The sequence below is a fragment of the Triturus cristatus genome, chromosome 10, assembly GCF_964204655.1.
Source record: "Triturus cristatus chromosome 10, aTriCri1.1, whole genome shotgun sequence".
Classification (NCBI taxonomy): Eukaryota; Metazoa; Chordata; class Amphibia; order Caudata; family Salamandridae; genus Triturus; species Triturus cristatus.
The window spans coordinates 902504478-902518283 of record NC_140593.1 but is presented as its reverse complement, the minus strand read 5'-3'; the positions used below and the strand labels follow the sequence as shown (position 1 = coordinate 902518283).

General features: G+C 41.6%; 1 protein-coding gene across 3 annotated transcripts in view; it reads right to left on the bottom strand.

Moving 5' to 3' along the window:
- LOC146796212 (uncharacterized) overlaps positions 1 to 13806 on the bottom strand; it is a 403367-nt gene that overhangs the window by 162934 nt on the left and 226627 nt on the right. For 2 of the 3 annotated variants that reach the window (XM_085628712.1, XM_085628714.1), the window contains one exon: positions 1385 to 1414. The exons of the other annotated variant lie outside the window; for it this stretch is intronic. In XM_085628712.1, coding sequence (XP_085484838.1) covers positions 1385 to 1414 — 30 coding nt within the window. The remainder of the gene's footprint in view (positions 1 to 1384; positions 1415 to 13806) is intronic. 3 annotated transcript variants of the gene reach the window in all.

The window sequence follows — 13806 nt, the reverse complement described above, 5'->3', positions numbered from 1 at the left end:
GTGTTGTGGGGGCAAAGCAGACGAGGGTGAGCACAACACAGGGAGGCGGGAGAGAAGCGCAAGTGCGAGAGACAGCATCACAGAGCAGAGAGCAGATGGCAGCTGCGCGCGTGCACGCTCGAGTGAACGCAAGCGCTAGGCCAGCCAAAGTGTGGGGTAGCACTTTGAAAACTCACCTACTAAATGTCTCAGAGCAGCGCATGCGCTGGCTCAGCAAGACCTAAAAAGGTGTGCAAGCTCTGTGACGGACATCTAGCCTCATATCGATGAGTAAAAGGCTTGATCTCTGGTGAGCTGGAGTGTCCCTAGTGAGGAGTTCTCTACAATTAGGCAGGCATGCGGAGTTTCCTTTTTTAATTCGGCTTCTACTGTCCAAGCAATGGAAGACTGTCCTGCAACCTGGACATCCCATGAGCCTCAGAGTGCTGGACATACCAGCACTAGAAAAGAAAACGTTAACATACAGACTTGCATCAAACATTGACCAGGGCTCCCAATCCCTTAAACACACCATGGGAACAATATGCTTAGCAGGGAGATTGCTTTAAGGATGAGTCAAGTGGAAATACAATTTCTCTCAGCTTGGGAAAATGATTAGCCCCAGTCGAGGTCTCTAGCGTTTACGTGCAAATTCACAAGACCATCTACTGGACGAGGGGTATGTGTGGTGAGGGGCATTTGGTGGTCACTCAATATCAAAATATATGGCTGGGGATTTTTTAGTATGTGCTTAACAACTGTATCAAGGACTGATGGAGAGGGAAGCAACCAGCAACATTACTCCATGGGAGAGAGATGGCAGCTCCTTTTCGTTGTGAGAGTCTATTGATGCTCTGACATATATAATGGAGGTGAAGGTAAGTCGGGGAGAACAGGTCCACCATATAACGGTGTGTGAAAATGCATCTTTCCATATAGCTGCACTGCATCTATTCCACTTTATAACGCACAAACCGAGAACATGAATTAGATCCTTACCCCACTGCCACCCCTACCCTGTTTCTGACCTGGAGATTTGTCCACTAAGTTAACTCCTCCATTCTTTCACTTACCTGGATATGGGACTGGCAGTCAGCTTAAGTCATGGAATTTCTGTCGTGGGTGCCACAATAAGGATATTATCAAGGAAAACATAGGGTTAATTTACTAGGACGACACCTGCTGGGAAGAGGCGCCATGTCACCTGTGGGCTTTGTTCATGGTGCCCTGGGCAGATATAAAATCTCTGGAAATGCACATTTATAGGAGGGGCAGCTGTGTACAACGTTATAACTGCACATAATCAAATCAAAATAGGGAAATTCATTATTGTATAGCACTTCTGTGAATAATATTAGCAAGTATTTAGGGTTGATGTACAGTACATAAATATTTGTATAAATACCTTGTGTGCGCCTGATTTTCCTGCTTTAGTCTGTAAGGGGGTAAGAGTTGTAACCTTTTATTTCGGTTTTCCAGACTTATGAACTCTGCACAATCCCAGTGTTTAAACATTACACATTGTTCAGGCTAAATTAATAAATAATTCCCCCCCCCAAAAAATGCTTGAATGCAACATTTTTCATCATTAAAATAAGGTTAGATGTGGGCAACAGGCATGGACAGACCATAGGAGCAAGTTGCAGATACACACAGGAAATAATGCATGTTGTCTAGGAAAATGTCAGCAATGAAAATATAGCATCAGGAACAAAAGGAAATTGGGGTAGAGCGAAACCTCCCCAAAAGACTTGCAATTAAGTATCACAGAATACATCACAGCAGACCGTACAGCAAGTTGAAGTTGAAAGAAATACCCAAAAATGAAGTACATTTGTGTCCTCCTTTAATAACAAACAGGATAAAGAAGGTTCACGTTTTTCAATACCCGAATTCTGAAGCAGGTCTTGTAAAACAAAACAGACTATAAATATATCAACTCAGCATATTTCTCATGTGCCTTTGCGGACTACAAAGTAGGAGGGTTTCTGCCTGTCTACAAATTATTCCATTGATTAACCTTCAATCTATCTTCTTAGATTTGATTGTCTTGCAAGCTTTTCGAATTGTTCAATACGAATGCATTGCACAAAATATTGAGAAAGGGTTCGAAACTAAGAATATTTAAAACAAAAATATTGTACGTCTTGCATGACAAGCTCTTGGGCTCCTGAGAATGTGGAGTAATGACTTCTGCACCCCTCTGCCTTTGGTGTTTTTTTAATGAAGATATTCCAGGTTTGCCTGGCTCTCAATGGACATCGAGCAGTACATCCCAGGGTCAGTTGCATGTTTATCTCCAAGGCGCACAGGCTTTTACAAGACGCCAACATTCAAGGGAAAATACCTCACTAGCAAGACCCGCAGTATGTCTTACATGGTCATTGATTGAATAAAGCTCTTAAACAAGCAGGAATACGAATTACTGTAGGTAAAAGAGCAATGAAAGCAGAGTGGAGCATTTTCTTTTTTTTTTTAATTTTGATGGATGTAGCCCAGTCTCTGCGCATCGTACTTTTCACAGACTAGCAATAATATAGCACAGCAGTCAGACAGGAAGGACACCAGGATGTGAGAAGCTTAGTTAAGGTGGCAGACTAAAGCACCCAGCGGTCAATTCAATATCTACCAGCTTCGCATAAAATATGATACAGTAAAGAAGCCATGTCTTTAGATGGCATAATTCCGACATCCATCTCACGAACCACAACAGAACGATGCCTGTCAACAGTTCAGTTCATTTTTCCAGGTTCTTGCTTCCTTAATAATTGTATTTTTTCTGCATTTCTATAATTTTTTCTCTTCCATCAACCATTCTGTACTTCTGGTAGGCTTTTTGAAATGTTCAATGTTTGTGCACTGCGTGAACACTGAACTTAATTAATATGTAAAAGAAAACTCTTTCACTTCTGGCAGATGAAACTCTTGTGCTCAGTAGGATGTATTGTTTGTAACGCCATTCATAGCTATGTGCTACCGGAAAAAGTATAATTATATATTTGTCCATTTAAATGATGGGGTCGAAAGTTCACAATGACTGAGACTTCTCTCTTCACCAGGTCTTAGAATTTGGAGAACTGATGTATACATTTACACTTTTTCATTGAACAAAACATGGAGTCAAGTTAAAATTAGATTGTATGCTCCATTGGAAATTCTGTCTATACAGAGTTTTCTGTTATATGTGACTATAAACAGGATCAAGTAGCAGAGAGAAGACTATCTTGTTAAGGATGGGAATGGCATGGAGTAGGAGGACTGCAATGATTGGGGGGGGGAATAGAACGTCTAGGGTTTCGATGACTTACTATCGCCTCCACAAGATTTTAATAAGTGAGGTGGGGTATGCCTGGAACTTAGTGGACACAAGGCTCTCGATTTGTGGAAGAGGATTTAAATGTTCACATCTTCTAAATGTATATTGGGGTGGTGCACTTTATGAAAATCTTGGCTTTGAAGGTTCATAGAAGGCAATAGTATAATAGCCAGGCATTATAAAAGGCATGCAGGCTTTATCATTAAGACATTCAAAGCCAACAGCTAGGGGCCTCTAGTAAATTTAAGCATTTAAAAAAAAAAACTTTCTGTATCCCACTTTTTGAACTTGGTATTTTGAATGCATGATTTCAACGTTTAGGTCCAGCACTGCAGTGATTCTCTGATGGAAGAAAGGAATAGTTACTTACCTGTAACACTGTTGTCCTGGTATCTTCATTGCATTCATACCACTATATGTCTCAGCCCACATGGGAGATGCAGAAGCAACCCTTTAAGACAATAACCTCTCCATTTAAAATAGAAAAAAATACCTTATATAAAGGCGGAATTTGCTTTCCATTTGCCTCTTAATACACTTTTTAAAAGGAAAAAAAACATAAAAGAACATTTCTCCCATAGACATACAGACCACAGAGGAAAAACGACCTTCATTCTAAAGCTTACCAAAGACCTTCACAATGCTAATCAACAGCACTATGTTGCGCCTGAGTTAATTCTGATGATCTAGCTAGTAATATTAGCTAACACCAACCCCAAAACGTCCATTCCTGTGGCTCCATTGGGGAGGAAGCAGGGGTGATGCCCAATATAAAGCCCTGGTGTAACAAAAAAGTAGCCTTTCCTTCTAAATCATGAGTACTTCATTAAGGTTTTTTTTTTATTTTTTTTAATTGGAGGTTTGTTTCAAAAGCGAGCTACAGAAACCATTAAAAATTTAACAGCATGGTAAAGATACAAAACAAGCCCGCAGAGCAATTTCAAAGTTACACTGTTCAAATCTGTATTTCGTGAACATTCATCAGTGGAAGAATAGACTTCAGCAGATGTCCCAGAGCCCAATGCATATTAGAGAAAGCTGCGGACAAAGGTACATCATGTAGGTTCAAAGCCAGGGTTGGGGCATGTCGGAAAAGCAGCCCTCTCCACCCAAGGGGCCCATAATCGGGCAATTTCAGAGTATCAAAACACTACCGGGAGGTCTCTTCGGGCAAATGGGAGGCTAGCGCAGCAGGAGACATGATTGGCGTTGTGAGTGAGGAGAATTAATTGGAAAAGGTGGGCCTATTGTCTGCTGGACGAAAGCATAATGGAAATAATTCCGAGTATAGGGTGAGTTTTTCATGGCAGTATTTCTATTTCTATTTCTAGATTTGGTGAAGCGCAACAGCTACCCCGGCAAAGAGGTGTCCCGGCGCTAAGAGACAGGCGCGCAGACAGAGGGAAAGAAGGGGGGGGGGAGAGAGGGGGAGAAAACTAGGGAGTGGGGAAAAGGTGAGTCTTGATTGCCTTACGGAAGGCTGGGAGGGAATCAATGGAGCGAATGCTGAGGGGGAGATCATTCCATAATTTAGGGCCGAGGACGCTAAAGGAGCGGCCTCCAGATCGACAAAGTCGAATCCTGGGGATTGTGAGGAGGAGTTGATTGGTAGAGCGCAAAACACGGCCAGGGACGTAAGGTTGGACAAGGCTACGAAGCAGAGGGGGGTTTCCTTGTTTGACGATTTTAAAGATTGTGACTAAGGCCTTGAATTTAACTCGGTGTTCCACCGGCAGCCAGTGGAGTTTACGGATGGTAGCTCTGGCTGAGCATCTGCGTGGGAGACCAACCAGCGTTCTGGCTGCCGCGTTTTGAATGCGTTGGAACCTTGCTGTTTCCGCTTTGTTGGCTCCCAGAAGGAGAACGTTAGCGTAGTCCAGGCGCGATAAAATGGTGGCCTGGACGATAAGCTGGCGGGCCTTAGAATCGAAGAGCCCAAGTATGGGCCTGAGGTTCCTTAAAAGGCCTATGCAGGTGGCTGCTACCTTTTTAGTGTGGGATTGGAAGCTTAGGTTGGCATCCACCCAGACTCCCAGGTTTTTAACACAATTTTTAGGGAGTGGAGTGGCGCCTAGGGATGACGGCCACCAGTGCTCATTCCAGAGGCTGATATTCCGGCCTAGGAGGAGTACCTCGGTTTTTCCGGCATTGAGTTGGAGGTAATTGTCCGTCATCCAGCGGGCCACTGCAGTCATACCCTCTTTAAACCTGGATGCCGCGAGAGACGGGCTTTCCGAGAGGGTGACCACCAGCTGGGTGTCATCAGCGTAAGAGACCAGCGTGAGTCCCCACTCTCTAGCCACGTCCGTAAGTGGCTGAACATAAAGGTTAAAGAGGGAGGGACTCAACGCTGAGCCCTGGGGGACACCTTGAGCGATGGGGTGGGGTTTAGAGAGGAAAGGAGGAGCCGAGACCTTGAAGGATCTATCCTTAAGAAAGGATTGGAACCATGCAAGAGCGAGGCCAGTCACACCGGTTGTCTCCAGACGTTTCAGAAGGATGTCATGGGATACCGTGTCAAAGGCTGCGCTGAGATCAAGAAGAATCAGCGCAGCACTATGACCGGCATCTAGAATCGTCCGAAGATGCTCCGTAGTGGCCAGCAGGGCAGACTCCGTACTATGACCTGCACGGAAGCCGTTTTGGGAGGGGTCCAAGATTCCGTGACTTTCCACATGTTTCGAAAGGATGTTGTTAACATGTGTTTCGGCTATTTTGGAGATCCAGGGAAGAAGGGATATAGGCCGGAAGTTTTCTGGTTTGGAGGGGTCGAGGGAAGGTTTCTTGATTATCGGTGAAACCCATGCTTGTTTCCAGGCTATGGGCACAAATCCTGTTGAGAGGGAAAGATTGAGAATTTTCAGCAAGGGGAATAGAAAAAAGTCAATCGAGTCCAGGAAATGAGAGGGACTCATGGGGTCAGCTGGGGAGCCAGACTTCACTTTCTTTCCTAGTCTGAGCAAATCTGCTGCAGTAATGGCAGAAATTTGGGACAGAGGTAGGATGTGAGGGGCTGTGGTCTTAGAGACTCCACAGAGAGGAGCGATCTGTGGAAAGGTCGCGTAAATTTTCTGGACTTTTTCAATGAAATATGATGCGAGCTGCTCACATTGCTCGTGGGAAGAAATCTTTGGTGGGGGCGCCCTAGGGTTTTGAAGCTCTTTCACTAATTTGAATATGATTTTAGATGGGTTCGCATTGGAGTTAATTTTGTTGGAATAAAAAGAAGCACGGGAAGATCTGATAGCTTTATGGTAGGTTTTAAGGCTAGATAGATATTTTGCCTTATCCTGGTTGTCATAGTGTTTCCTCCATCGGCGTTCTGCTTTTTTGCACTCCTTGCGCATAGCCCTAAGGGTGTCGTCGTACCACGGGTTGGAAGGTGTGTTGCGCCCTTTAGTCAGTTTAGCCGGAATGAGAGTGTCGAGGCCATTGCTGATCCATTTGGAAAACGAGGAATAGATCGCGTCTATATCCTGGTTAGCATCGTATTGGAACTCTCCAAGAGTTTCATGTAAGGCGAGGGGGGAGAGTTTGTGCCAGGGTCTTTTCAGACGCTGTAAGGATTCAGTTTTAATCTGACGTTGAGGTGCCGGAACATTCAGTGTAATAAGGTGATGATCCGTCCATCCCATAGGGGTGGGAGCTTCTGTAACTACCTCTTGTATATTGGAAAAGATCGGGTCTAGGGTGTGTCCAGCTATATGAGTAGGAGCATGGACAAGGGGGTTAAGTTGCAGTGCCGAGAGGTCTGCAAGAAGATTAGTAATGGTGTGATCGCCAGCAGCATCAAAGTGCAGGTTTAAATCACCTAGGATGGTGAAATTAGCGGATTTAGTGATGAGCACAGTAGGCCGCATGACGTAGCCAGTTGTTAAGGGGGGGGGGCCTGAGTGATGGCCCCAGAGGATAGCAACTCTGCGCTTTTCCAAGCAGCAGCATTGCAGTAAAGCGCCTGACCCCCATGGGGAACTTCGCTTACATAGTCCATCAAGGCCACCGGGGGAGTCCTGCAGAGGCGGTAGTCAGTAATGGCAGCAATGGCGTCATATATGGTAGCCAGAAATGGACCATGCAGGCCAGTCCCATGCCAGGAGTTGTTCATTAATGTTTCTACACATTGAACTTAGTTGCTGAGCTACACCCTTTCTGGAGGAGGTGAGTGAGACGTGAAACAATGGAAGCCAGGAAAAGACATATGGCAAGAACACTGCAAATGTGCGTATACTCAAAGCTGAAGTACTCTAGAGCCATTTTGTAGCTAAAAAATAAGAATGTCAAATAGTTTTTCCAGGCAGATGTTCTGTTGTGTTACTTCATTAATTACAGTAATGAAAAACCTGAAATCTTGGCTTTTAAGGTTCACAGCAGGGGACGATATCCAGCAGCTATAAAGAGTTGCACTAAGCTTACACAGACGAATTTCCTAAAAATCCCACTACAAGTGGAAAACCCAAACTTAGGTTGATTAGATGCTGTCAAGCTCGTACAAAGGCTTAAAAAAAACGTTTATTGAAATATGGACTCAAGAACACTTTACGCCTATGCCTTCAGTACTAAAGTCAGTAGAAAGAGGGAGCTCTGAGACAGTGGAGATAATGAACACCACCAGTTGAAACAACCTTTGAGGAATAACTTGTGATAAACGAGAAAATGCATATGAATTTACTTTGTAAAGCATAAGCGGAGGCATGTATTGTATTGTACTTGCATGTTTGTAGTGCTTACTACCTTCGACGAGGAATTGAGGCGCTTTACATCAGGAAGCACACTACTCCGAAACCCAAGGTTTATGTTTAATCTAGTGGTTTATTGGTTAAGGTTTTATAGTAGGATTAGTCTTGTCCTTGGAAGCAAACCATTTTCTTCAGTTTCTTTGTGGTAGACTGAATTAATAGGAGTTAAGCAGGACTATTAGTGCAGCATGGGTGTGCAAGTTCATGCAGATGGTTGGTGAGATAAATAAATGAGCTAGAAAAGATGAGATATTGTTTGATTGTAGGGGTAATACTTTAATCAAAAGAGGATATCTTTCAAGGGATGTGTGGGAAATTTGCAGACATACAACAATAGTGATTATATTTAATAATGATAAAAAATAATAAAGATTACGGCAGACATACATGTGATTTTGAGTAAGCTGTGCTCAAAGAGGACGCATGCAGAGGATAAAAAGTAAGGAGAGGGTCATTTGAAATTTTTAAAAAAGGGATAAGCACAATTGAAAGTTTTAAGTCAAAGTCAATTCTGTATTGCAGGTTGCAGAATATAGAGGAGGCTTTCAAGACAACACGCCATATGAGGATGCAATTCTCTAGAAAAAAATATTACTTGCATGTGAAATAGTGCTATTCTAGCAACTTTTGATAGGTACCAGAATCAAGTGAACAGTATCTGCTGGTAGGCTTCCACTATACCACTGTTTCATCCAAGACATCCCATCAACCATTAGTTGGAAGCTAATGGTTGGAAGCATATATAGAGAAATAATGAGGGCTTTAGGCTGCACTCTAATGAAGTAGTAACCTCATGATCATAGCAATGCGAGAGAATATATTCTGGGTAACTAATAGAAATATTGAAAAGGAGATTCTACAAATGCTGGAGCTGATATCTTCTGATGTTCATCCTTAAAGTTTGGCTTACAGTACAGATTAAAAAAGCAAAGCGGGATTAATTTTGGATGCCCCTGGTTAAGCATGATGTTGATGCAGATGGCTTCCTCAGACATTTGAAAAATATTACCTGCACTCTTGTGGCTGGAGGATGGAGACCCAGACCCTAAAGTCACTAAGATGGAGATAGGGCTACCTGTGGAAATTCTATGATGAATTTGATAGCAACAGGGTGGAGATTATTTGTTCCGGAAAACTGGTGGATTGTAGAGGTGAGGCAGGGACAGTAGGACCCTGTTTTCAAAGTGAAGACATTTCTTGGCCAGGGATGCTCCTTTGTCTGTTCTAAATGGTTCAGTTTTGCTTTCCAGATGTAATAGTTTTTTTAATTAACTAATACTTATTGTAGCTGGCCAGCTGACACATCTGGATTAAAGTTGGCAGTCACTTGATGAGCCTAGTCCTATTCTATGCAGATCGGTCAAATGAAGACAGTTATTTCAGGTATGCATTAGAATTTCTGAAGTCCCCTCTACAGTAAAAAACTGCTAAACGGAAATATCGCAAACTTGGCATGTACACAGAACGTTACACAGGATAGTTGTGGTGAGGTGTAAATTTGTTCCAGGTCTTTTCAGAGAAACTTGTGCAGCTGGCTTTAAAGGGTTAATCCTGTGAACATTAGAACTGTTAAATTCAACAAAATTTAAAGAACAGTACTAGAACAGATTTGTTTTCTTAATTTCAAAAACTTTTGTTGGTTTTCAATAAAAGAATACTTTCAAATGTGGTACGTAGTGCAGATTTTAAGTAGCTGTATGCACAAACCAAAGTCTCTACGTTTAAGATAAATACTCTTGTATACAAAATTGGGAGAGTATACTGGAGGGAAATATTCCAAGATATTGTAAACCAACACTCATATGTTGATAGGATGAAAAGTTGCAATTCAGTTGAAATAGTTTTGTATTTTTATCTTGTGGGGAAGTCATTCAGATGTAAAACATCTATTAGTTCAGTTGGGGCTGTGGCCTTTTACTTGGCAATTTGTCAAGTGGCAAGACATGTATTCAGGTATAACCAAGAGTAAAAATTTGAGGGTAAAGGTAAGAAAGACAGAGAGAAGCAAACAGGAGGAGGAAAAGGGAAAGATATCATGAGGAGGAAGCGCCGACATTAGTTGCATTGTGTTCATGTAGTTTTCCCAGAATGAGGAAAAAGATCTGGTGCGTGAGTTTTATTTAGTTTCCGGAGGGATACTTTAAGTCTCAAAAAGTTGGAAAACTCTTAAATCAGGTAAGTTATTTTCTCACTGCACTTCAGAGAAGAGCTTTGGGCTGTCAGGTGTGCTGAGATCTTTGATAAGACTGATACCTTCAGAAGGCCATTCCTGGAAGTAGACTGTCTTCCCATATATTTTAATGAATCTACTATGCCATACTGAAGTGAGATTACATTTGGTGTATGAGTTTTGTGTCTAGGTACTGAGAATCTCTAAAGTACTGAGAATTATGTTTTCAGAGTGCCGAAGTTTTATGTGATGGATCTGGTTGATTGTAGAGGATGTACAAAGCGGAAGTGGACGTAGTCAGTCATATTCAAATGGGAGACAAACTGGTTTCAAATCTACCTTTATGTCAAACCTCCATGCCACTTGTCTTACTAGAAATTCTGTTTGGTAGTGTTTGAAGTCTGGTAAATTCATACCCCCTTTCACTTAACTTTTGTTGAGGGCAATTCTTGCCTTTCTCCCTTTAAATAAAAATCTTGAGATCTATGTGACTAGTGTTTTAAAAAAGAATGGGGATAGCTTTATAGGGAATGTACTGGAGAGGAAACTAGCAAGTGGGCAATCATATTTTTAATGGTTTCTGTTTCCCACACCAAAGGATGAATTTGGCTGACCAAAATGCTAAAGCATCTTTCATTTTGTTGTGTTAATGCTCCCGTTTAGAAAAACGTACACCTTTAAGTCTTTACCGAACTAAATGCCCAAGTACTGAAGGCTGGATTGTTGCCATTTTAGGCCTGTGGAACCGATAATAGATTGATGACAATGAACGTTTCAGGAAACACTTCAGTTTTTCCCTGCTTAGGGAATATTCAAAGACAACAGCATATTTGTTCATTGTGTCCATTATGGCAGTGATGGCTTTGTTTGCTTCTTCTGTAAATATTAGGATGTTGTCCGCATATGCTACCACAGTACGTTTGCTGGAGGGGAAGATAGTTACTTTATGTTTTTTGTTGGTCTCTTAGGGAGGTTAACAATTTTTCTACAGATATAAAAAAAAAAAGGGAGAGGGAAATTGGACATCCCTGTTGTGTTTCTTGGAAAAGCTTCATACGAGGAGGTAGTTTGCCTTAATGCTTATCCCGGCTTCATGTTCTGAGCAGTGTGCTAAGGTCTTTTGAGAAAAATGTTACCCTAGTTCAAATTTAGCAAGAATCGCCCATAGGAGTATCTATGACACTTTAATGAATGCCCTTTCTGCATCTAAAGCGATGGTGGCTGTCAGTGTGTCAAGACATTTGGCTAAACAGGCTGATGTTGTCACATGCAAGTCTCTCCTTGTACATATCCAATTTAGGCTGGGTGAATTAGCATGGGGAGAACTTTTTTCTAGTCTGTTGGCTAAGGTGTTGGCATAAATCTTGCAATATAGGTTTATTAAAGAGATGGGTCTATAGTTCTTTACATCTAATGTGACCTTTCTTTCTTTGGCCAGGACTATAGTGGATGAGTCAGACATTTTGCCTGGGTAGCAAAGTACTTGAATAAGATTTCCAATGGTTCGGTCAGAACCAAGGCACAGTTTGTAGAGTCTCCCTGTTGAGCCATCGGGGCTTAGCACTTTGCAGATTTTGATACTTTGGATGGATTATTGAATCTGCTTGTGTGATTAGTTTATTGAGAATGTATCCTATATATTTTGCTTTTCGGAGTGGGATGTTACTTAGGTATGTGATACAATCTTCTAGTTTAATTTCTAGTATGGGCTATATAGACTTAGGTATAATTTTTGAAAGGCGCTTAGAATTTCTTTGGTTGTTGCTTGGATACTACATTTATTTGTCTCCAATGTCGGGGATTGTAGATTTGTCTTTACTGGATTTTAGGTAGTTTGCTTGAATTCTACTGCCTTTCTTTTCCACAGAGAGTTTCTCTGCTTTACAAGTGGATACCTATTTATGAGTTTTCTGACTCAGAATTGTATTAGTCATTTTAGTGAGTTTAAATAAAAGTCTAATGGCCTTTGTATGACTTAGTCAAAGTTCTTTTCTCTTCTAGAACGTAGTTTATGGTTTTCAATGTTGTTTTTCATTGCCATTATGTTAGTTATGATCGCTCTTATTGTGGCCTTTAAAGCTTCTGAGTAGACCATTGGGAGAAAGTTTTCTCATTCATCATCATTTAGGGAGTAAAGTATTTTTTTAAAAATTTTTAACGGAGTTTTATATAGCGCGAACTTGACCCGGTTTCGGGTATTAGAGCGCTTTACATAGCATTTTTTGTAGGTACGGGGAGATTAAATGATTTGACCAGAATCACAGGACGTTCAGCGTCATTCCCGAGACTCGAACCTGATTCCCCAGATTAAAGGTCGACCACCCTAGCCATTAGGCCAACACCTCTCCAACGTATGCCTTTGATCGAGAATGCTAGAATCAAGTTCAAGCCTATATTTTGTATACAAACATACATATATATATATATATATATATATATATATATATCATGTTCAACCTTAAGTCATGTTCAAATCTGTATCTGAGGTGGGTATATACAAGAATGGTTGATGGGTTGTGTGGTTACCAATCAAATTTGTTTAGGTATAGGACACCAGTCAGAAATAGCACAAAGGTTGCATAAAAGGTAGCCATAAACAGTTCTCACGGATATCTAGGGAATGTTTCCACTAGGTTTCCACGCTAACTAAAAGAGTGCGTTTTATGAAGGGTTTTTAGATCAGCAGGGTCATTGAATGATATAGGCTTCCCTTTATAGGTAATTTTGAATCCTTGGGGCATAATGAAAGAATGGTACAGCAAAGTACTTCAGAGTCTACCTTAGTGCGGGAATACTTTCCTGCGTGCTGTTTCCTTAGGAGTATTGCGCAACCCCCATCTTGGCTCAGTTATATAGGATATGTAAATTCCTTCTCATGTAGTTTAGGATTTCTTCTCTATGTCCATAACGGGGGGGGGGGGGGGGGGATGGGGAAGGAGTTTCCCCAGAAGGGATTCTATGTGCTCACTTTATTTCAATGTCTCTAATGAACGAGATGCCTGAGACTTTTGTGATTCTAGAATCAAGAAATTCAGCACAGGAGTTAGCGTCTTGTTCTAAGCCTTCTGATGAGTGGGTGACCAATTTCAGAGACACAGTTGCTAGACTGAGTAATTGAGATTGGTCATCTGCCAGGACACCAATTCTGGACTCTGCGTCAGTTTGTTTCCAAAATCCTTTAGATCTTTCCATACGCCCTTCAATTCATTTTGCATGACATCCATGTTTGATTTTGTGCATTGCACTAGATATTGTAGTACTGCGAGTCTTTGTAGGATTAGCTTCATATCTGAAATTACTACTGTTTTCGGTTTGATCAGGTAGTCTGGAATCAGAGATTCAGATTTTGTTTTTGGTCCAGTTTGATCTCTTTGGCATCTTTGTGTTCAGACATGTTGCAATGTACATTTTTGTCTTGGCTGGTTCACTGGTTAATTAGGACAGCTGGGGGATATGTATCTGAGGTTTGGTGAGGATAAAGGGAAGTTGCAACGTAAGATGTTGGCGAGATATTAAAAAGAACTTTAGTTCATGGAGGCCATTTTATTTGCATTTTCCATAAAAGCACAGGGAGAAGGAATATGCTACTTACCAGTATGCATCTG